At 38.6% G+C, this 24754-nt stretch overlaps 1 protein-coding gene across 6 annotated transcripts in view; it reads left to right on the top strand.

The window, feature by feature from the left end:
* The window catches only part of qki2 (QKI, KH domain containing, RNA binding 2), a 36609-nt gene that overhangs the window by 6661 nt on the left and 5194 nt on the right, over positions 1-24754 (top strand). For 2 of the 6 annotated variants that reach the window (XR_005007360.1, XM_036572585.1), the window contains exons 2-7: positions 5942-6084; positions 12478-12594; positions 15681-15824; positions 20661-20748; positions 21502-21801; positions 23776-23850. Coding sequence is in view for 3 of the 6 variants with exons in the window: in XM_036572585.1 (XP_036428478.1) it covers positions 5942-6084; positions 12478-12594; positions 15681-15824; positions 20661-20748; positions 21502-21801; positions 23776-23850 (867 nt within the window). In the remaining 3 variants the exon portion in view is untranslated. Of the gene's footprint in view, positions 1-5941; positions 6085-12477; positions 12595-15680; positions 15825-20660; positions 20749-21501; positions 21802-22923; positions 24139-24754 lie in introns of those variants that run through there. The other 4 variants (XR_005007362.1, XR_005007361.1, XM_036572586.1 and 1 more) reach the window with 4 other exon arrangements.

Here is a 24754-nt window from a genome sequence, read left to right as displayed (position 1 = left end):
GATATCTATATATATATTTTTCAAAATATGAAATTCTTGTTACTTTTGACTGTATTTATGTTTGTTTGCAACTTTTATAAAGATATATGGTGCCATCACTGGCAAAACAAAATAAACGGTTTTAATCAATGTGCTTAGGTGACTGTTGCACATTACTGTATATCTGTATTAGTAGTGGAGTATAGATAATAACAATGTTTTTTTTACCTTAGCCCAAGAATTTTAGTTTGACCAAAAACTGAGTACATACTTATTATTAATATCATTATAATTTATTAACATTCAAAAATAAATGCTGTTGAATAGCCAAGTGCAATGTGAATCCATTTGGTATGTGGCCTGGTAATTCAAACGTTTTGAAGACTTTTTACATGATATTTGCACTAGATTATGAACTGTCACTGTCCTATTGAGCTTTTCATATAGGGAATATTAAAAAGGAGACAAAACATCCACTCTGAGCCAAGTTTTTTATTTCTAAATGGCCCAGATTTTCCTGAAAGCTCTAGGTGCTAAAAGTGCCTCTTACATGTCTCAGACCATCTAAAACTGTTGACCCTGGCCTGACATGACCTTGATACATGAGGGTGAGGTTAAGGTAGCGCAGTAGAGATTGGAAGAGACGCACCTGAGTCAGACCTCACTTAGTGCAGTGTTATTATAATACAAGGCAAATAAGATTGTTTTCAGGTGTCTTTTGCAATGTCCTCACAGAATGAAGCAATGTCGCCAGTCAGTGGCAGATGTCAGTTCTAAACTTCCAGGGCCCATGATGCCACAGCTATGATGTCATCCTTGAAGCCTGTAGTTTGCCTGTTGTGTTGTTAAAAACTGCATTATCCTTATCTCGTCATGGCTGATCTGTCTGATAAGATTGCTGTTCTGATAAGCCAGCGTGTCAGTCTTGTCTCTTTGATCACATCATCGCACTAGTCTTTGTGTCTCTCTCTTCCACAGATGGGAGTGCTTGTCTCTGTAAATACTCAACATTTATCTCCCCCCACTAAATGCCACCTTGCTAAAGGCCTGACAGAGGCTTACTGTTCCAGCCTGTCTTTCCTTGTAGCTGCTCTGCCTAAAGGGAATCCCTGTCATCTACCCACAATCCCATACATCATCATAGCTGTACGTTCATTGCTGCCTCTTCCAATCACATCACATATGGTGATCTCGCACGAGTCACTAGCACAGAGCCTCAGCTCACGCTCAGAGCACAGCTTGGCTATCAGCAGGCACATCCTCTTGATGGCAGAAAGCGCAGCTAGGTAATGTGGTGGAGAGATATGAACAGAGCAGAGCCCCTGGAAGGCAACCAGGAGAGCTTTGTTTGTTTGTAAAAAAGGAGTTGCTCCTTTCAGACAAAAGGCAGATCCATTTTTCCTGCCAAGTTAACCAATACCTTGGTCATTGGTGGATGTGAAAACGTAAATAGCATTATATTTTCTGGCCTTGTCTTGGGCGTGGAGTTCTGGGTGGGTTCCAAAAGTGTGAGAGTTAAGAGGGTGCGCTTTCTTGGCAGTAGAAGAGTACCCAGATGGTTTCCCTGTTTGAGGCCTGCTCTTTCATCCCTCCAGGAACCTTTCCATCTTCCATTTTACCTTTCTTTAGCATACATTAGCTCCCTCTTTGTGAATACTCGTTTTATGTTTTTGTTTTTTTTTAAATGCAGTGGCCATACTGGGCATTCTAATGTGTCACCACACCCATTACATCTATGCTCGGATGGTTTTTCTGCTTGTTCCCTGTAACTTCAACAGTAGAAATTATTTACGAACAAACTCTCTTATCTCTGTATCACTCCTTTTTTCCAGTTTCAAAGTTTCAGCCCAGATGGTTTGTGTAGCGGAGATGGAGATGGCTCTGCATTGTTCCAAAGTATTCATACTTTCAGACTGGGGCTTTGAGCCTGTCTGGCAGCACTGTGCCACAGGCTCCTATATCACAGCTTGTGACAGTTTCTCAGAGCAACCATGTCAATATGACAAGAATTTAACGGCAGCTCTATAACTCAGGGCATACTTATAATTAGCTATGTGGTTGCAGGAGAAATACTTCGGTGTGGGTCATGAGTCATTCGTTTTCTCCATATATCTCTCTGCATTATATGCTGACATTGTTTGTCTATCTCTCTCTGTAACGTATGCAGTAGCACCTAGTACAGGGTGGTGTGGGGTTTAGTGACCTCTTTGTCTTCGCCCAGAATGCCTCATAGTCATGACGGTTGTCAGTCCAATCTGGCAGTGGAAATTTTTCTCCACTGCCAGACAACGGAAACTGTCCGACATCTCGCATTAAATCATACTCACTTCTCTGCCAGCTAAGATCTCTGACTTTCAGTCATTTGGATACTGATAATGGAATTTAAGATTTCAGATTCCACTTCCGTAATGCATAAATAAGTTATTTTTCCTTTCAGAGCTCTTGACTTTTTGTGTCTCCCATTCTGGTTTTCACCAAAGCACTGTTGCCTTTGACTTTATACAAAAGATTACAATTTATTTATGCAGTTTTATAGTGAAGGAGAATCACATTGGGTGCCTCAGTGGACATTACGTACATAATACATACATATCAACTTCAGCCCATAGCAAGCATAGGAGCAGCGGAAGCTGCTCAGGTGCTGTGTTAGGGGTTCAAGACCCATACACACTTAGTAACTGTATTAGATATATGGTATATCTGATATAACTAATTATGAAATTATAAACATATGTCATAAAGTAAAGCTATAAGTTTCTTCAATAGACTGCCATAACTTGTAAATCAGTTATGAGTTGTGGTGCAGGTCTTCCACACTCTGAAGTAAGTTGTCTGGTCATACCAGTTTTGTGTTCTGTGCAGGTCCTTTGTTGGCCTTTTAAATGAGTGGCTTGTTTTGCCAGGTTGCTGAATGTTTTTTGTATATATTACCAAATACATGTCTAAATGCTGATTAGGCAAACATTGAACAGTACTATAAAAGATTACATAAGTACTTTAATAGGCATGTATCCACTCATTAGTATTTGCACATCTTTGATGTAAAGGTGCAAAACATGGCAGCATGTAATTATCCATACGATTACAATGCCTTATTATAAGATTAGAGTAATTGAGGAGTTCATCAGTAAGTCTATATTTTTAAAGCACCGGACGCCACTTTGGATTGTGGAGGTGATATTTATGCCTTTTGGCTTATGCCTTAATGATGTAGACATTACATGATAGCATACCAGAGCCACTGTATCATGATGGAGCGTTGGGCTGGTGGACTGAAATGGCAGTAAACAAACACAAACTGTAATTGAGAAGTCTCTCTCTCTCTGTCTCTCTCTCTCTCTCTCTCTCTCTCTCTCTCTCTCTCTCTCTAATGATGGTCTGCAACAGGGAGGACTACGCGTAATGGCTTTTGCCGTGCTGACCAGCAGTCTGTAATGTTTGTTTTTAGAGCCACTGAAGGTTGCAGTAATGACAGCTCAAGTGGACGTGACAATTATTTCACCTTCATTCTGCTGAGGACAAAGGCTTTTACACCTCATGAGATGCCACAGACAATAATTTCTGTGTGGGGAGTTGTGTTGGAATGTATGTGTGTGTTTCCGTACATTAGTCAAGCTAAAAGCTGCTTAGTTTGGAACATTGAGGCTGTTGGAATTTTTAGTTGAGCAACACTAAATATAAACCTTTGAGTGGCAGCTTGATCACCTTCTAAAAATGTATATAATGGTCCACTGCAGACCTCTTCTGCACAATACCACAAAATGGAAGAACTTACGTAATACTTTTGCACTGCTAAAGTGTTACATAATTATGGTGTTTTTTAATTCTTCCTAGAATATAGCATTTTTACTTTAAGGACATTTTAATGTATGGTTTTCTTGGTACAGTGTGCATATAGAGTACGCAGTTGCCTATGAATCTTGTCACTATCTGTCTACATTTTTGTTGTTCCTCTTTGCTGTTACCCTACATCAAAAATATAGAATTGAATGGCAATATTATGTCTATCAACATTAATACTAGAGATAGCACTCTACCACTTTTCAGATAACTGAAACCTTGGTTAGGGTGATGCTGATATCAGTTTAAATGATTTTTTAAATAACCCTGGTAGACCTCTTTTTGGGTCCTTTTTTTCTTTGTGGTATTTGTTACATTTATTTTTACACATTCACATAACATGATGTCTTTCTTTTTTGTATTCAGTAAAACTAGAGGTGGGCAGTATAGCAAAAAATGAAATTTCACTATACACAGTATGCATCACAACGTATAGTTTCTGAAATTTGTTCAGCTGGAATGGAAAGAATGCACTAGTGGTGCCACATTTAAAAAATACTACGGTTATTTTTATTCAATGTTTCACATACAGCACAGCACTAAAGTCAGTACACCATGACTAATTATGCTGTCTTTAAAATGAAATTTGTAGTTGCATTCCTTAAAAACAGATGTCCTCATTATGCTCTTTGCAGGGTTATTTATCACGATAACAATACATCATTGTCATGTTGCCCACCGGTTAAACCCATTAAAAATACAGAAACAAAACACAAATATTCCTGAGTGAAACGGTACGGAGTAAGACAGTGTAAATGTGTGCAAAATTTGACTTTTTAAAATAAAGCAATTTTAATTCTAGTAGAATATTTAACTAGCTACTCATTCTTAGGTTAACTTGTAGCAGCTGTTATGATATTAACATATGATCTACTTCACGTTATACTATGTTGCACTGCAAGAATTTTCAAGCTCAGTTCCTTTGGATTGGATTCAGTCCTTTTTCTATGATATCCGAGCCCGAATTTCTGCAAGTATTGCTACCATACCGATACTGGGTATCACGTAGGTGCCATCTTTAATTAATGCTAATAAACTATTTGTGCATGTGCTGATTTATGTAGAAGTACACCTGCATGGCCTTGCTGGCTAACGTGAGGAGCTTATAGAAACCTACACTGTGCAGCCTCTCTTGATCACCCCTGTGGAGGCAGAAGGGTCTGAAGAAGAGGGTCAGATTAGTGCTCATGTAATATCTCATGGTGTATCCTATTGCTGTAAGTTTGCTCAGGCCTCAGATTTACTCCAGCTGGGAGAATCTGATGGGAGCCCCTCAGGCAATGACTGACCCGACTCAGGGTTACATTAAGATTACATTAATCGGCTAGTCTAGCCTGGTCTTTGATGTAGTCTTTTCAAACCTTATTATACGTCGTCACAAATCCGTTCTAATATGGCATCTCTTTTGTTCCACAGTCTACAAAGAGCTTTTGTTAAATACTGATCATTGTCTTTGTCTTTTGAGCTGGTCTCTGATGAATTGCATGCATTTGAGCAGAGAGCATTCAGAGGGTTGGTGTCTGATTGATTTTGTGCGAATACTTCTGATAGGTTGCATTTGCATGACTGGTTTGGCTCACTTGCCCTCAGGGAGTTGTCTGAATTCAGAAGTAGCTCTTATCAAAAGTAACACAGTCATAATTAGCAGGAGTAACATTTTCTGATGCTGATAGATGCAAAGTAGATAACATGTTTTGCTTGTGCAGGATTTGTTCTGTTTTGAGCAGACCCCAGTTAAATTATACTAAAAAGGAAGGTTTCTTGTTGTTTTGAAAGTCTAAAAATATCAGACTATCTGCAATAAACTGTGCATCATATAGGCCTTCTTTCCAGTTTGACCAGATCTAGAGAATTAGCTTATTCTTTCAGTAACTTTGAACTTCATAACTATGAGTGAAATGTAAATCGTGGTTCATGTGAGAACGCTCTGTGCCTTAAGTAAGCGCTCAGTGAGTTGGCCTACATAACCCTCATGGAGATTTAACCCAGTTTGATCTTTTACCTGAAGCTCTGACTTTGGCTTGAAATCTCTTGTGAGTTCTTTCTCTGCCTCTTTGCTCTTACAAGTTCATTTCTCTCAGTGCCTTTGCGTAATTGGCTTTTTTATGGCTCTGTTTGGCAGAGATTGGCCGGGTACGGAAGGACATGTACAATGACACACTCAACGGCAGTACAGACAAAAGGACATCAGAGCTGCCAGACGCCGTGGGGCCTATTGCTCAGCTCCAGGAGAAACTCTACGTGCCTGTAAAAGAATATCCAGATGTAAGTGGAATTTCATCACCAGTCCTATGAACTTTTACGTGTGTGCTTCTTCTGTGTAGAATTTCTCTTCAGGAATTACATGGAGCTTGAAATAGATATTTGTCACGGAAAGCTGATGTGTTTTCATTGATTTATTTAAAGCATGTCCCAATATTTCTTGGATCGATCTACACTGCAGTAGGTTAGTGGATGTGTCGTAACCAATGTTTGTAACATTTTAACATGTTTTTGTTGTGATTTTTAAATTGCAGTCACTAACATGGTTAGATCCCTGGTTTGCCATGGTTATCAACAAATCAATAAGAAACAATTTAATATGTTTGAAAACATATGCATCTATAATCTGTTTTAAAGTCTACAAGTACAGATAACTTCAAATGTCAAATATCTGTCAGATGAGTTTTGGCTGTGTGTGAAACAGATGATTCTGTGCTGACAGGCTTTGCGGAGGAGGCTGCATGCAGATCTGGGAGCTGGATCATTTATTGTCGAGGGTTTTTTTTTTTTGTTACTTAGCAGTTTGAAAATGTAAATGTACAGCCCACAAATGTATGCATATTAATTTTTAAGTGTTTTGCTAATTTATTAACTGATTATGGAATCATTGTTGTTCACAAAATCAGTTTAACTAAAATCAACTGAAAGAATCAACCTTTGAAAAGTCCAGCCTATGTCCTGAAAAGTCATGAAAAACTGAAACTTGATATCACTTTTTCTTTTCTGATACCTATATTGAAACCTTAAGTAGGGGCCAATACCTATACAGATCTGATATTTCTTTTTTAAAAACTAGTACATTTGAAAAGCGGTATTTTTAAGGTGAGCATCTAAAAGTAGGCTATCATGCTCAAATGTTGTACTACACACATGAACAACTACACAGCTAATGGTATGACTTGAATTTGTGATGTTTCATGCTAGATTTGTTACAGGATTGGATCTTAATTATTCTTTTTTTCCCTTTGAACATCCAATCCAGCATTTTCTGTTCATATCAGCCTGATAATGATACGCATCTGTACAATGTGGTATTTCTGAGAGTGAATAGTTGTAGTTGTAACTTGAGGCTGGCATTTTCTTGTAAGTCCTTTAATTCGCTCACTCTAATTCTTCTTATTGGGAGATATTGGCCTGAAGCTGATTGATCCAATTAATTTATTCCTGCCTGTACAGCAATAAGCAAAAGAAAATAGTTACATTGTAAATATTGCTTAAAACACTCCCTTGCAGCTTCTTGTTGTTCTTTCATTATTGTGTGAGAGTGTGTGTGTAGTCTTGTCAGCAATTAGTGCAGCAGATAGAAACTGTATAAAATGTCTTTGCTAAGCGTTCCCTTCACTTTTATCTATCTACTCAGGTCTTTTCTATCCTACAGACAAGTATTCAGGGACAAAAACTTTTTCAATCACAGATTTAGTGCTTTTAAGAAAAATAACCTCCATATTCTAAGCCTGCCATATGTTTTACATACATTTTACATTTCACTTTTAGCAAAGAGAGGAATAGTTCCTAATGTCTGTTCTTAGTAAGCACTGATTAAGGTGATAGTGAGGTTAGGGGTTACTAAATGACAAATGTAACAGAAGCTTCTGAGGACCATCTCTTATCTGTAGTTTAGCTATTATTGTCCTCTCCTCAGTGGCTATCAGTATGAAGGTTCTGCAGGCAGAATTTAAAATTCACACTAGTTCACTATTTAGCTTGATTATGGTTAAAGAATTTTACACCATTCTGACACATTTACAAAACAGTTTTGAATGTTTAGTTTCCTTCAACCTGCAAAAACCAGCTGAAGTTCGGTAGGAAGGTCTTGATCATAGCCAATACAGATATCCAGTATTTTTCATGTACATATCCTCTGATGCCAATACATAAACTTTTATAAACCGTAGAAATTCTGACAAGATCCACAAATGCAGTTGCAAATGCAGTAAAATCAGTAAAATGCAGATATTTTAGCACAATAGTGCAGAGTTGGATTAATGTTCTGCTCATCCAGAGTACAATAAATGTCATCAGATATTGGTTTGAAATGTCAGCCTTATCAAAATATCTGGATGAGTCCAATATTTTTTTCTTAAAAGATTCTGATGTCATCACACTTCTCTAAGTTTTAGATAATGGATAAAGTACTTTAAATATCTAGACATACCAAAAGAGGGAAAGCTCAAAATACAGACCAGCAAACAGACAATAGCTGAAGATACAGCTCATGAACAAATGAATCATGTGCTGAATGTGATTGATGTGTACACATTAGTGCCTCCTCAGGGTTTGTTTTCTGGGATCTAGTATACTGCGCCCTAGTACACTTTGACAGTTTACATGGAACATCACATTGTTACTGAGTTATTGGGCTCACAAACTTTGTAAAGTAACAAATTTGTAAAGTTTGGAACAACAAATCAGGACATTCCGCAGGGGGGCATATATTTGTATTTATTATTAACCCCATTCATTCAGGTCTATTTTTATCTGTTTTTTTTTGGCCCGGTCCTGTTGTAGATCAAATGAAAAAATACAAATCCTGATTGCCAAAGCAATCATTAATCACTGTGCTTGTTTAGAGTGTGACTTTTCCCTCCTGAAACACAATCAGTGTTCTGATAATCCCACAAAAATCTGACAGGCCTCCCACAATACCTCGCCAGCAGCGGGGTCACATGCTGCAAGAGTGCCTCAGAGCCCATGTCAGAGAGGCACGTAGAGCTCCAGCTTCTGCGTCCTCGCTGGCCCGGCTAATTAAAGAAGAACGATCTAGAAAGTTATTACTGCCACTCCAGCACCTGTCCTCCATGGAAATGAAAACAAACGAGAGCTTTGAAGGAAAAGGGAGCAAGAGAGAGATGAGAGAAGCAGAGATGAGAAGTGTTTACGTTCAGCGTCTGATTATTTTTCCATTTGGCTTGCGTTCTTTCTCTCACTTTGTGATAAAATCATTGCGAGTGATTTTTGTTAGACTGCTGCCCCTGCCTCTGGATTACTCCCTCTCTCTCCCCCTCCCTCTTTCTCTCCTCCTCCTCCTTTTCTCTCTGTTGGGCGGTAATGAGATTTGTTCGATGCTTTGTTGTTGTTAATTGAAAGCTGCACAATTCAGATGAATTTTGCAAAACCAGTAAACAGTGCAAGAGAGAAAACAAGGTCCTGATGTGAAGAATTCAATTATGTGTATAGTTATTTGCTTTTCATTAATATTCTCTGAGCATGTTTGTTTGTTTGTGATTCAGCCACACTTGAACTGCGACAGTCTCTATAATGTAATGATCATATTGTTGCTGTCTTAACAAAATGGTAACTTTTACTGGAGAAAGAAAACATTTTATTCCATATAATTTTAGACCATTTCTATCGGTTTGTTCATCATGAAATATTCACACAGTATAAACCAAAGCAGATGGAGTTAAGAGGTTTTGGTAAGACAGTGACGATATGACCCAAAGTAATGGATGCACATTAATGCACACTGTTAAATTGTACAGTGTAAACTATTAAAATAATAGTTATAATATACTAGAGTGATTAAAAGCACAAAACACTGAACAACAATATCACTGAGACGCAAAGTGCCCTTTTGCCATGAACACACAGTAGTGCGATGAGCTCAGCTCTAAATATACAGCACAGAGAGGCTCCATGGCCGCAGCAGCTGTGATCAGGCATAGAGGAGATGGGCTTTAAAAGGAAGAGAATGCATTGTGACCCTGAGAGAGAAAGGCAGCTGCTTGGCTTATCACTCAGCCCTCGTGACAGATAAGGTTAAATGCTCAGAGAGCGGCCTAGCCGCCAGCCTGCAACCGCCAAAAAACACAATGTATTATTCCTGGCCCCACCGCTATTGGAGATGCAACCCACTAAATCACGTCAGGGCACAAATAACTGCTTTAACTTTGGTGACCAGGGTGATCGCTCAAACCCTCTATATTCCCTCTTACAAATCCCTGCTCTGAGCCCTACTGTTCGCTCCCAGGAAACAGCGGTTAGCGTGTCAGTCAACACTCTTAGCTCTGTTTACTGTCACAGTGATATGTGTTCTTTTTTTCTCGCTAGGTCATTTGTAAGCCTTTGGCAAGTGTGTGGTGAAAACCAGGCAAAATGCAGCTATTTTATTAAAAAAAAAATAGGGCCCTTTTTGTACTTTGTGGCCTAACATGATTAGTTATCACTGTCATAAGAAAACCTTGTAACATTGTGTGAACATTTCATGATAGAAATGATCTAAAATTATTTGATATAAAATCTTTTTTTCATTAAAAGAATGCTAAGAAATTTGTTTTCTAATCCTTTAAATTTACTTTTCAGCAATACAAAGTTTCTGTTGAAAACAGTTATGCTAGTTATTGTTTGTATTCATTACTGTAGGAGTCTCTTGAACCCTTCGTGCTCAAAGTATAAGAGCTGATGCTCTGTATTGTTCATCCACGATCCTGTGTTTTTACTTTATACTGATGTGTCATCCATGATGTTTGGACTATTTGCTCTTGCAGATACCCTTCTGCTACTTTTTCCTTGTATTACATTTTCATTGATTTGATTCATTATTTTATTGCCACATGATGTCAGTGGTAATTGTTTCCAGTGCACCAAGATGTAATTCAACTCTGTAGTAGCACAATACAAATACATACAATGTAACACATACATACAATAAACGGTATATAATACAATACATAACTTGCAACATATATATAGGAAAACTGTGAGAAATTGCACCTAATTTCATCAGTGCATTCTAACAATGTTTAGAAATCTTATCACAAAAGAAAAAAAGCTATTCTTGAAACTAGCTGTCTTAGTGTTGTCACTTTCATACTACTCTCCGTTGTGGACCTTAGCATAACTTTTGCATTACATGCATTACCCTTTCTTCCACACATGCCTGATCTTTTCTCCTTTTCTATGCAATGTAAAACTGATGTTATTATATAATATTTCTTATTAATGGGGTCAGGAAATGCAAACGATGCAGTTGCAAATAAAGTCGATATGTGCTGTAGGTCAAATGATCTCATTTGAATTAAAATGTGTTCCTCATTAACGTTGAAAGTGAGTGCGTAAATAGCGGAAAGGCAAGTTAGCTTTATTTGTGGAAAAGGTCACCTGCTGTTCATTTCAATATGAAGAGGTTCACTATGAAGAGAACATGTTGCTCAGCACAGATATCTATTTCCTGTAATTCAGAGTGAGCTGGGAAATGAGTTAGGTGTGAAATGAATGCTCTCTTTCTTCACAGTCATGCCCTCATGTCATTCTCTCAGAGACATGAGGAATGTTGCCAATTGAGTGTGTTCAATAGCAGAGGTGTTGTGTTAGCGCATCAGCTGTGACACAGTGGCAACTACACGTTTGGAAAAATACTTGTACGGTGTGTAAATTAGAAGTGGAAGACAAAATCTATACAATGCAGTAAAGCAATATTCTATCAGTATCAATATTTATATCAATACAGTAGTCACACTGACATATAAAATCAAGTGTGTGTGTGTGTGTGTGTGAGGGCTAAACGATGAATTGTTTTTAATATCTAAATTGCAATTATGAAAGAATGCAATTTTCAAATGACACAAGCTTTTAAACTGTCAGTCTGACACACTACATTCAGCATTTAAGCTTCAAGCTCAGAAAAATTGTGCTGCTTTTCTTGTAGAAAAAATGCATGTAGATTTATATAAAATTTGCATTAAAATCACAGTATTCATGAGAAAAATCGCAATTACATATTTTTGCCAAATTGGTGAACCCTCGTGTATGTGTTCACCTTACTGGTGGGAATGAGGTGGAGTCATGGCTGTTGGCAAATGGTACATTCCAAAGGGTCTTTGGGCTCTGGATGTCTCCCACTAAATAAAAGGGGACTGAGCATTCCTCACATTCCTCTGGAGTTTGCAAAGTCTCTTTGATTGAATTATACAATTATATTACCATGCTTTAGTTTACATTAGAGCTTTCCAAATCTTCCATGTGTGAGACCCTGGTTCTGGGTCTCTCAATGTTCTGTTTATGTTTTCATTTTTGTAGATGTGTTTATAGGGCTACCTGTGGCTCTTTTGATACACTTACACACAGTAGCAAATACATTGTCCATCAATAACACTGTGTTACATCCACTTACAAGTGGTGCATGACCTTTTTCAGACTTGCTGACATTTATATAGCCAGTGCTTTACAAAGTACAAAACACAGGCATGTGCTGACAGAAACGCATCATTCACTTATATCAACGTCTCCCTCCAGCCTGTGGCAGGTGTTTTCCTCGCATTATACCACACAGCAAGGATGCTGAACTGCTGCAACAGCGAGAGCTGTGTGATGTGGAAGTGTGTAATACGTGTGTGACATGCAGATGTGTTGTAGTGAATTAAGTCCTGTATTTTCCTCTCTCTTCATGGTGTGCAGTTCAACTTTGTGGGGAGAATCCTCGGGCCTCGTGGGCTCACTGCCAAACAGCTGGAGGCTGAAACAGGCTGCAAGATCATGGTGCGGGGAAAGGGCTCCATGAGAGACAAGAAGAAGGTGCGTTTCTTTCTTTACTTTCTTTCTTTTGTTTCTTCTAAAGCCATTTTACATCTAATTATTCATCATCTCCCTGAGACTTTATATCTAATATGGACAGTTGTGTGTAGATCCCTGCTTTATTTATGCAGCAAAGTTTTATTTTTCTTTAAAGAAAGCCATATTTTTTGCACCAGTGCATAACTAATGCATGCCAAATGGCAAAGGAGAAAATCCAAGCAGCCTCTATTCTAATGGAGTTTCTGTTGGAGTCTGCTTGGCTTGCACCACTCTGGGACTGAGACAGACATTCTGCCTGCCTCCAAGGGTGCCTGACATAGAGGAAAAATGACTCGCATTAAAATGAAAATGAGTGCCATTAGAGAAAGAGAGAGACATGGGGGGAAAACACTCTCTGCTTTTTAGAGCTGAGCAAGAGGGTTGCTTCACTTCTTCAATATATGTCGCTCCCTAGACTGTTTAGTCCATGTTTTTAGATTAAAGGACAGCCTCAGTGTGTTGCCACACCCAATTCAACTTACCAGCAAAATCAAGAGCGGAACAAATTATTCTGCTGAAGAGTTACACTCTCATGAAAGCTGATTTTGTCCTAAAAGTGTTAGTGTATAAATGCCAAATAATACCAAATAAGACTGAAAATAAATTTTCAGTAAAGTTTAAAATGTTTTTGCCCTCAATAGCAATTTAAGTTTATTCACCTGAAGTCTCCATTGCCTCTAAGGGACCTTATAAACTGCCTTTAGAGAGGTATAGATAATCTGCATAAAACTGAGTTGGGTTCTCCCCTGCTAGTTCGAGATTTCGTTAAATTGGGTTAAATTTAGTTCAATTTCAAGTTTAGCATTTGTGTAAACTTTACCAACGTGTAGCAATAACCAACTTTGAAAAGTATTTGTCTGCCAAAGACTCAGTTTTGTAGTGAAGGAATCTGGTATTCTAGGAGCTGAAACATTCACTTGTTCCTAACATCACAGATTCTGCTGCCTGTGGTTGCAGCAGAATGACAAATAGAAGCATATTCAAAAGAATACTGAGTAGCAGTGTGGCAGATGAGATTCTTTGCTGTGCAGTGTTGCTAATTCAGAGTGATGGGGAATTAATGAAACACAATGAGCTGAGATCCCCCAGGCACACTGCCATGTTCTGCAGTGTTACACAAGCTGCACCGCCACAAATTTTGCCCGAGCCCTCGGCGGACACAGTAATAGAGGGCATTTAATTGGACGAGATGGAAACGCACTCTGGCGGGTCTGTGTTTGGAGCCGTGTTTGCTGTTGCATGTCTGAGAAATATTTAAAGAGGATTTTAACAGTGCCAATAAACACTGCTTCTCCAAAGCTGACATCAGCCTTTTCCAACAGTAGCCACCAGGGAGCTTCTCCTGATCAAGGCTGCGGATGCTGTTGTCATGATGACTTGTCAGAATCACTTCACTGCATGCTGCTTCTGTATGCACATGTGGACATTCCACAAAGTCTGTATCTTTTAGAACACAGTATCCTCCAGTTATGAGTTGTGAATTACTGGGCAAGTTGTCATTGCAGTAAAAGAAAAGAGCGAATTAATGAAAGAGGCAAAGAAGGAATGTGGAGGGGTTTGTAGATGAGTGCTGTAGCCAGGAATGAACAAGCCAGGCATCAAATGGAGGCGCCGTCTGGATCCACGTACTCTTATTTTCACCCAAATTAGATTTATAGTCACAGTCCCTGGGATAAACGCACAGGAAGGTGTGAATCTTTACAGATATAAATTTGCACCAGAACGCTGTTTGTATTCCCAAGTGAAAGAGATGTCTACGTAGGGCCTTGAGATAGAATCTAGATAGATCTTTTCGACATGGCTAAGTGTGTTTCTGTACCTGACAATTTGCTTGTGCTGTCGGGGTCTGCAACATAAGAAGTAAAACAAAGTTGCTGGTGTCTATATTCGTTTTGATCTGCACTTTGTTAGAATAATGTTACTATCTTAAACAGGGTGATTTACTGTAATTTATGGCTGCTACTGTCCAACAGAGACAGACTTGTCATATTTCTTCTTGGTTGAGGGTGTAAAGAGCACAACCCCTGTGCGTGCCAGCTATTCCTAATACTCAGGCATGAACAAATCCATATGCTCACCACATGTAGGCCAATGCGAAACCTCTATGGCACAGTCTTGTTTTGACTTCACTCACTGGAAAATTCTTTCTACACTTCAAAGTAGCACTTGCTTTATCGTGTAACTAGCTCCCAGGAGCATTAGACTGTATCTTGTTATTGGGTGCATATATTTGATCAAGTAATTGCTCGTTTGTGAGTAGGTGGCAGCCAGTAATTAGCAAAAACATTGCCTCCCTACTGCGATCTAGCACTGACATCTATACATGGCGCTGGCTGGAACTTGACCTCATATGCCTTTTCATGCTCTTACTAAAACTTCTCCACTTTGCCATGTCATCTCACAGTCAAGCCCTCAGATGAAGGGCTAGTGGGTTTATAGTAATTGATTGTCCTGTGGATCTAAGTCATAAACACAAGCCGATGTGATGAAAAACCCAGCTGGAGACAGTACATTCGATAAGGCTCAACACTCCGGCCTGAAAGCATACTTTCTATGGAAACAGGCTCAACCGTGCAGTTGGAAGTCAGAACCCTGAAGTGAACCTACAGCCAGCTGATTTTAGGGGGTGCACAGGTACCCTGATATTAATTTGTGAATACAGCCAAAGGTGTGAGCAGGTTACTTCTTGCTACCCAGCATATTGTACACTGCTGAGTGTTACACACTGTAACCCAGTACTGATCTGTCATGATCATCTTCTGGGTAAATGCAACTTCATACAAACTTTATCCAAGTTTGAATCAGGCATAGATACAAATTCATAGCTGTTTCTGAGGTTTAAGTCCTTAAACCCTATATCTCGACCCACACTTCAATTCCTCAGTCTATTATTACTTAATCTATAGAAACTAAATTGTAATGTAATACATTAGTAATAATCCTAAAGATTAATCATTGAATTATAAGCCTGCAATTTAAAGGCTTAAAACAAATAAGGTCTGTTGTGTTCTCACACATGCTGAATTTCCACCCTCTTGTGTGTGCAGGAGGAGCAGAATCGAGGTAAGCCAAACTGGGAGCACCTGAACGAGGACCTGCATGTGCTCATCACAGTGGAGGACTCACAGAACCGTGCAGAGATCAAACTGAAGAGAGCTGTGGAGGAGGTGAAGAAGCTGCTGGTCCCTGCAGTGAGTCACATATCTACTCTCTTACCTTTCTACCCCTGACTTTGCGTCTACTTATCGGTACACAGAGTAAAAAATGTGTTGAGTGGCAAAAACACATTGATTTGCTTCAACAAACAAGACTCACGGGTTTCGGTTAAAGAAGTGCTGCATAGGCACTGATAAATGTATTTACTCAGAGGGAGCTAACTCAATCGGAATAGCTGTCTTCAGCATGGCTGCCATTTCCACGCTAGCTATACTGTGTCCTTAGAGAAAGAAGGGAGCATGGTACAGAAAACAGAAGGACTGGCACTGAAGGGAAAAGCTGCCATGCGCACAAGCAAGTTTCTAATGTGCAAAGGTGAGCAGCATGGGCAGTTTTTAATGGGCTTAATTACCTGTGCTTAAAAATTTAATGAGGGGCACGAGACAGAGAGGTCGAGACTCTGGGCCCCCACTGGGGCCTTCAGAAGCCTCCGTGTTGCTGTCAGGCTCAGAGCTGAATGGTAATGAAGCTGCAGGTCTTAATGAAGTGACAGCAGGTTAGCAGGAGATGCCAGTGGAAATCCACCAAGGTCTAAAGACAAAAAGAAAATATGCAGAACTATGCACCCTAGTGTATGAACTAGGGGCTACTCTAAATTCCAGTTTTCTGTGCAGGGAAAGCTTTACATGTTTGTCTGAAGTTACACACAAATGGCGGTGGAGAGGAGAAGACCTTGGAAGTCAGTGGCAGTCTTCACTGCAGGAAAGAAGTGCAGTTTTAAGTGCTGGCGATGAATAGAATAAAAAAGAAAGGAACGTTTGAACAGTCTGCGTAATTCTGGCTGGAAATGGGGCTTTATCGTGGCAGGGAGAGGGGGAACACACTCCAAATGCTGCTGCCATGGAAACGCTCACGGGTATCCGCTGATCCGTGATTGACAGTTGTGCCCTTTCTGTGACACGTTAGTTCTGAATGGAGGCTAAGCTCTCTCTAAAGTTTAGCACTGTTGACATGAGGAAGTGCTGGCTACAGATAAACATGGTGCTGCTCGTGTTCTCTATATGAGAAATCCTTACCGAAGATACATCCAGTGACATTTGAGTTTCCAAAGATCAGATATTTTAAGTCAAAATGGCAAAAAGGTCTTATTCAATTCAATATTTTTAAATAGATTAAGGATACTTTATAGGTATATTGTAATAAAGCAGAAACAAATAAAAATGGCATATGACTCATAGTAAAATAGTCTATTGCTATTCAGCGTTGTTTTAATGTTATGCATGTTTCACTCGTGTAAATGAAGTGCCAAAAAGGAGTCCTTGGAGTGATGCCAAAGAAGAACCGCTTTTGGTCTTTAAAGAACTATTCATGTAAAGACCAATGCTTTGTTTATGTCAAAGTATTTTTTTCCCGCAGGAGCAGAGTTAGATCCACTGATTATAATAGAGTAAAAGGGGTCATTGAGAATAATTCTAAAAAAAGGTGAACAATGGATGCACTTTTTGATGCAGCTTTAAGTTTTTGTGTGGTGGTAAATAATCCACCCTCATCTTTTCCATCTCTTGTGCATTAGATTACATCTGCAGTAACATTTTGTCAAAACTTTAATGACTACAGTGACTATACAGTCTTAAACAAAAGTTTGAACGCCCCCAATCAGATGACATTTTGTTGATTTTCTAAGTGAAAGTAAGTTAACACATCATCTACAGGGAACAAGACAATTTTTTTCTGCAAAGTTTTAGTTAATTTTTTAACATAGTTAACATATTGGGAAAAAAATAAAATATGAATGTGCCATAACTTTGTTTTATTTTTTCCCAGTATGTTACATTCAGCAAATAAGCAGTAATTGTGCATTAAAATGTGCAGAAGTGTCTTCTCTATAGATAATTTTATTTTCAATTAGAAAATGAACAAAATGTCATTTTAATAGAGGCACCCAAATGTTTGTATATGACTGTATGTACATCAGCATAAATATGCGAGACAAACAGGGAGACAAGTTATCAGTTGTAGTTGTTTGCTGTAATATCGGATTGATAATAATTTTCCCTGCTTTTGCTGAAAAACATATCATCTACCAATAAATGTCCACCCAAAGTCAAAAGGAAGAGTGTCTTATTCACTTTGAACAGAGAATAAATTCAAGTGTCTCGCTACTTTGTGATCAAAATTGTTTACTTGACAGCTGCTGTCCTGTTTGTGCCCCACTGCTGCTTCTTTCCCCTTACGCCTCCATGTTTGCTTTTAAGAGATTAGTTTATGCTAAAAAAAATAAAAAAGTAAATACACACACACACACACACACACACACACACACACAGACATAGACACACTCACAGACACACACAGTCCTGTTTAACAATGCACTTCCACCACCTCCACCCAAGACTAACAGGATAGGAGTGGATTCCACAAACAACTAAAAATAACCAGCTGTCTATTTTTGCAGGCTGTCTGTGTGGGTGACCACGCCATCCTCTAGTAGAGTGTGGTGTGACAAATATCTTTGAAATGTCTTTTGCTTAAATGGTTCAGTTCAAAAGGGTGAAAATCTTCTAGGTGGGCCATTATTATGTTGTTGAGCTCACAGTCACGCATAAGCTGCACTTTAGACTTAACGGAATTCTCTCATCACTGCCCATGCTGGCCCATATCATGGCTTGAGGCCATTTGACAAGCAGAAATCAGCAGTGTAGGCAAAGGGCATATTCATACACACACACACGCACACACAGACTGATCCCTCTCTGAATGGCTCTGCTTTTCTTTCGCCTCTGTGCTTGCTGACATAGTTTAGATCATTCTGTGGGCTGTCTGCTCCAGCGGACCCTGACCTGGCCTGAACTCCGCACTGCAATATCCAGCAGCACATAAAAATCCCAGCTTAGTGATTCAGCTCCACAGCAAAGCATCTGTACATGGCCTTTACTGAGTAGCCAGTGCTGTCATGGTCAGTTTCATTTAAAAGGGTAACGAGAACTACTACTACTAACATACAGTTTGCTGATGGCAAGTATTTTGTATATTGTCACTGCTGTAATAAAACAAAATGGTAACTTCACAGAAAAAAGAAAATGTTCTTAACTTCATTATACTGTCATATGCAAATGTTTTGACGCCCTGTGGTTTGTCTTCATCACATACCCCTGGTTAAATCATGTTTTACTGATTTGTGAAAATGAAGTGAAAATAAAGTTTCTGCACTTTTTAATGCACAACTACTGTTTATTTACCATATTGTTGAAAATAAAACATAAAATTTGGCTTTTTCTTTTTCCAATATGTTTCTTTTTTCTTTTTTTCCAATATGTTAAACTCAGCAAATATACAGTAATTTTTCACTATAATTAGCAGAAAAATGTTATATTTATAAGTTTTTTCCCTGAGGAGGATAGGTTAACTTATTTTAGCTTAGGGGGACGTTCAAACTTTTGCATACGACTGTATGTTAATCTAACAAGATTTTGTGCTAAATAATTTTGGACCATTAATATTGGCCCATTGGATATGAGATGTTCACATATGTTATTTTTTTAATTTCCATGCAAAGGATTTTTATGAAAAATATTTCAGTACTTCAGAATTTGTCGACGTAGGCTATGGAAACAAACTATTGGTAATACTTTAAGAAGGTGAACAGTTCAACTGTAGTGGATAAATGGTTTGTTGATACCTAAAATGTTGCGAAAACCTACTTTGGAAACATTTCTTGGAGAAGACACTTGCAGAGAGAGATGTTCAGAAAATGCTGCTGCCTTTCTAAAAGGAAAATCTGCAGACAGCTTTTTATGGCAGAGACACATGATCTTACGAAATGGTTCAGATGGGAAAAAAATTCAAATATAAAATAAAACTAATAAGATTTCCTAAATAGCAGGTTATGGGGAAGTCAGGGAAGCCAAAGGTAAAAAAAAATATGACATCCATGAAATTAGAGCTTAGAGAACTTTTTCCAATCCAGAAACCAAATCTTATATGACAATAATTTGTTGGCAGGAAATGATGTCATTACATCAATAGTAACAATATTTAACAAGCATTTTTTTTATCGCTAAAAGTCAGTTTGAAGGAAAGAAGCTGCTGGGCAGCAAACGTTGCAAACTTTTTTAAAGCAGTTTCATTTTATTTCTTGAAATTTGTGCAGAAAGCAGATAGAAACTTAACTATTGAGGAAACACTGGTTCATCATTTGCACTACATATTGAGAAACAGAGAGAAAAGGATTTGGACCGAAAGGAGCGTGAGAGACAGGAATGATCAGAGTGAAAGAGCAGAGAGAGAGAAAACAGACTGAGGAAAAAAAGGAGAGAGAGAAAGACTGAGTGGCATAGAGCGAAGCAGCAGAAAGAGAGGAGCAAGAGAAAGTGAGAGAGAAGGTGCTGATTGCAGACTGCTGAGGGAAACACGATCTGTTTCTTTAACCCCTGTACTCTGCGTTTTCATTGGGACTGGCTTGTTTGGACAGTGCTGAAGTAATTCATACTCAGTATGTTAGCAAGTATGAAACCCTAGCCTGTCTACACACCACAAGCCTAACACTGCTAAGACCCAGCACCACTGCAACACGCAGATTTGAGTTTTCAGAAAACAGACAGCTGAACTTAACCTTTAAAGTATTTGACACACTGTGCTAAAAGTAAATAGTTCATGCCTTTTGCTGAACGCCTGTTTCTGCCTTGTTTGAAAGAACATTAAACTGTGACCATTTGAAAGTACCATCCCTGTTCGTTTTTTTTCCAGAGGCCCCTGCCATGATTGCTTTTTGCAGTTATCACATTATGATGTATGTTGGTTTATTTAGAATTTATTTTTGTATGTAGTAAAAATTAACGAGTGTGTTGGTGTGTGTGTGTGTGTGTTGGCAGGCTGAGGGTGAAGACAGCTTGAAAAAGATGCAGCTGATGGAGCTGGCCATCCTCAACGGCACGTACCGAGATGCCAATGTCAAGTCACGTAAGAACAACCCTCTTTATAACTCATCCACAGTACAGCCAGCCTGTCTAGACTGACCTCTATTTCTCTGTTTTTTTCCTGTCATGAGCACTGGTGGAGCTGGATTAGTTGTACCAGAGAAGGTTGTGTAGGAAAATTTTGCAAGGAATGCTTTATTTGACAGGATCAAGCATTTTCCCCACAGCGGTTCTCCCAAATTATCACAGATTACCACAATGCACATTGTTAAGCAACAGACACTGTTCTCAATAACAGTAACACACAAAGCCATGTCTGTTAGCAGGTTTTGTTATTACCATGAGGTTGATTAAAACATTATTACTGAGGTACCTCAAGATTCTGCTAGTTTCAGAAGGTCATTCACTTTGAAATAATTATGTAAAACTTGTCCAGACATTATAGCATCATACTAAACACTACAGATTTATTCTAGTTAAAAATTACTGATCTTGTTGGAAATCGCTTAATTTATAGTATCTGCCCAGGTAAAACTAATCCAGCTAGATTAGGGTGTTAGACATGGGATACTACAGTGTTCATCTTCTTAGATGCTTATGAAGATTTCAGAGCATTTGACTGACAATGGTAGTATTTTGTGTGCATAGAGCACTGCTTTATGTCTCTCTGTATTTGCCTTTTTTCGACAAGGCAAGATGAGGTAAGGTGTTCGTTATTTATTCATTGTCCTTCCTCCTTTGACATCTCCTTGTACATGTGTTCTCTTGTGTGTGTGGCTCCTGTTTCCCCCCATAGCAGCCCTGGCGTTCTCTCTGGCCGCCACTGCCCAGGCTCCCCGCATCATCACCGGCCCCTCCCCTGTGATGCCTACCGCCGCCCTTCGTGCTCCTGCCCCTGCTGCCCCCACCCTCATGCCCCTCATCCGACAGATCCAAACCTCCGCCATCATGCCCACGGGCACCCCTCACCCCGCCGCCACCCTGGTGCCTCAGACCCCTGAGTCAGGCATTATCTACACCCCATACGAGTACCCCTACACCCTGGCCCCTGCCACCTCCATCCTTGAGTATCCCATCGACTCCAGTGGTGTATTAGGTGAGTAGGTTTAACTATACAGGTGTGTTTTGTAGGGAAAACAGTATTGCTAAATTGTACGTACACTATTGTTTGAAAGTTTGGAGTCACTTATGATATTAATAATTTGTCATTTACATACAATGGTAGCTTATACAGTGCAAATTAAAATATTATATACTATACACTAAGGGTACTATTAGATGTTTTATTCAGTATTTCAGGAACTACATAAGCTATTAAATTAGTAATAGTAATAACTAATACACTAAAATACATTATTATCTATTTACAGTAATTTTGTCAAGTTAGCCTCAAGATCACCATTTTACTTTCTATTATTCTATTAATTATTCTATTATAATTAATCTACAGCTGCATTAATCTGGATCAGTTTTATTTCATTTTTAAAGCTTTCTATGATCCTGCTAATTCATTGAAATTTATGAAGTTTTAAGTTTTAAAATTTTCATTTCATACATTTTATCTGCATTCAATTTTTAAAATGTTTATGTTTTACATTACTGACAACATTGATTTTAGCCTTTTGACTGGTAGTGCGTGAAAAACACTACGTGTCCAAAGGTTTGCAGACACATGCCTATGTTTCTTCTGAAATCAAGAATATCTATAGGGAGTTTGTCCTCCGTTTGCTGCAGTAACAGCCTCTACTCTTCTCGGAAGGTTTTACACTAGATATTTAAAACAAAACTGTGATAATTTGATTGCATTCAGTCAGAAGAGAATGAACAAGATCAAGTACTCTGATGTTGGATGATTAGGTCTGAAAAACAAACAGCACTCCAATAAAAATATTTCAGAGTTCTCCATCACTCCAGAGAACACAGATCCAATGCTCCACAGCCTAATGCTGGGGGGCTTTATACACATGGGCTTGGTGACCTTAGGCACATTTGCATCCCATTCTAATGGCAGATTTGTCAGCAACCAGCTCAATTTAGAGTAGCTGAGTTTACTAATTAGAAGATGTGTCTGAATACTTTTGGAAATGTATTGTTTTTTGTCATGCACTTATACAGGCTTTTGACATTGAAAAAGAAATCTTGTGGAGGCAGCTGCTTTTGTTGACTTGATTTTTTTCAGGTACCAAATAGACTAATTTCAGCACTCTCATTTTTTTAGGTATGGCTTTCCCAACAAAGGGCTAGTAATGTTCGTGGACAGTCTGCATCCATCACAAGTGTTAACATGCTTTGTTTTTGTAGCTGTCACAGAACAAGTGAACATTAAACAACAAGGACCCCTAACAGTGTGTTAGCTAAAGAACAAACAAATATAAAATATTGTTACTACTGATGTTTACACTGGTCTTAACTTCCAGACTTTTTCTATTTCATTGGTTCATCTTTGACTTACAAATTAAAACTGATGCGTAGAATACTGAAGATTAACTAAATTTATCACTCTCAGTGTTCTTTGAATAATATTGCAGCCTACAGTTCGAGCCCATGTCAGGTGCAATCCCTGTGCTTGCCTCAACTCTGAGTTTCCTCAGAGAACGATCAGTATTATAGCTGACTTTGTGTTATGAATTGGAATAATGAGTTGAATGAAGCACTCACAGTGGGCTAACATAAATCTGTCTACAGGGATCTGCCTGAAATGTATCCATCTTATTAAAAGCATTTTGTATGTTATGACTGATTAGTGGGAGGATTTAAAGGGCTCTGTTGGCGTGGTTCAGATAAGCAGAGCAAATAAACACTTGTGGTCTTATGTCACCTCCTTGAAATTACAGATGTATATACAATTTGTAATGGCAGATTGCTGCACTTTGAAAACAGCTTTTGAGCTTCTAATAGAAACCATTCTCATCGTTTCATATGAGTTATTGGGTCTTACAAGCTTGTTGTGTTAAATGTTTGTCTTTTTTTTTCCTTTATGTGAAGATGAAACTGTTGTTTTGATGTGTTTTAATGATTAATTATCATGATGTTGATTTCTGTTCTATTGGTAATGTTGCACTCTGAGCAGGTGCAGTGACTACTAAAGTACGAAGGCAGGATATGCGCGTCCATCCTTACCAAAGGGTAGTGACCGCAGAAAGAGGTTAGTTTAGCCCCGGTGTTCAAGCAATACTGTGTGTGTGTGTGTGTGTGTATGTGTGTGTGTGTGTCTCTAATAAAGGTTACATTTTCAGTTTTATCACACACCACAAAGTGACAATTTTTTAGACGTCACACAGAGATCACATACCTACACAACACTACATGTATGACAGATGTATTGATCTAGAAACTGCAATATTGTGTGTGTGTGTGTGTGTGCTGATGTGTGTTTGGATCAAGTATTTCTGAACATGTGCACGAGTTGGGGAAGCACTGGACATGGTGTAAACCAGTAACACTTTATATTTAGGCCATATAACACCTACATAAAAATGTCACTAAGCTGCCATTAAGATTATTATAACCCTTACAAAAACAGAAATACAACAGGTGTTAGCACTTAGGCCAACTCGTGTCTTAAACATAAGCATAAAGGAGGACTGTGGAATACAGCTTAATGACACTGTTATGTAGGTTTGATCATGCTTAGTGTAATTTGTTACATCCGGAATGGGTTTATCACACTGCATGTTTTGAGTTCAAGTCACAGAAAGAGTTGTTTGGGTTGTTGAAAGTTAAATGAACTGTTCACTTGAGCTCCATTATACTGATGACCGTGGGATAACATTATCCCAGTCCATGAAGGGTGATGGAGCAAAGTTATTAGCTTCTCTGTTTCTTTTCCTCATTTTGTTGATGTCAAGTCCACACTCTCACTGTCTTTAGCTGTTAATTGTTTTGACTCTAATGTACATTCGCGCCTACTCTATTCCATTCAGCCAGTTATTTGGCATTTGAGAAACTTCCTCAGTTTTTTTTTTCCTTGTTCATAAAATTCTATTCTACTTTTTCAGATTAATTTATAAAGGAGATTTATTTTATTGATCATGTTTACAAGAACAAGT

The sequence above is a fragment of the Colossoma macropomum genome, unplaced genomic scaffold, assembly GCF_904425465.1.
Source record: "Colossoma macropomum unplaced genomic scaffold, Colossoma_macropomum, whole genome shotgun sequence".
NCBI classification, from domain to species: domain Eukaryota; kingdom Metazoa; phylum Chordata; class Actinopteri; order Characiformes; family Serrasalmidae; genus Colossoma; species Colossoma macropomum.
The sequence above is the reverse complement of the archived record's forward strand: the minus strand, read 5'-3'. Positions and strand labels throughout refer to the sequence as shown.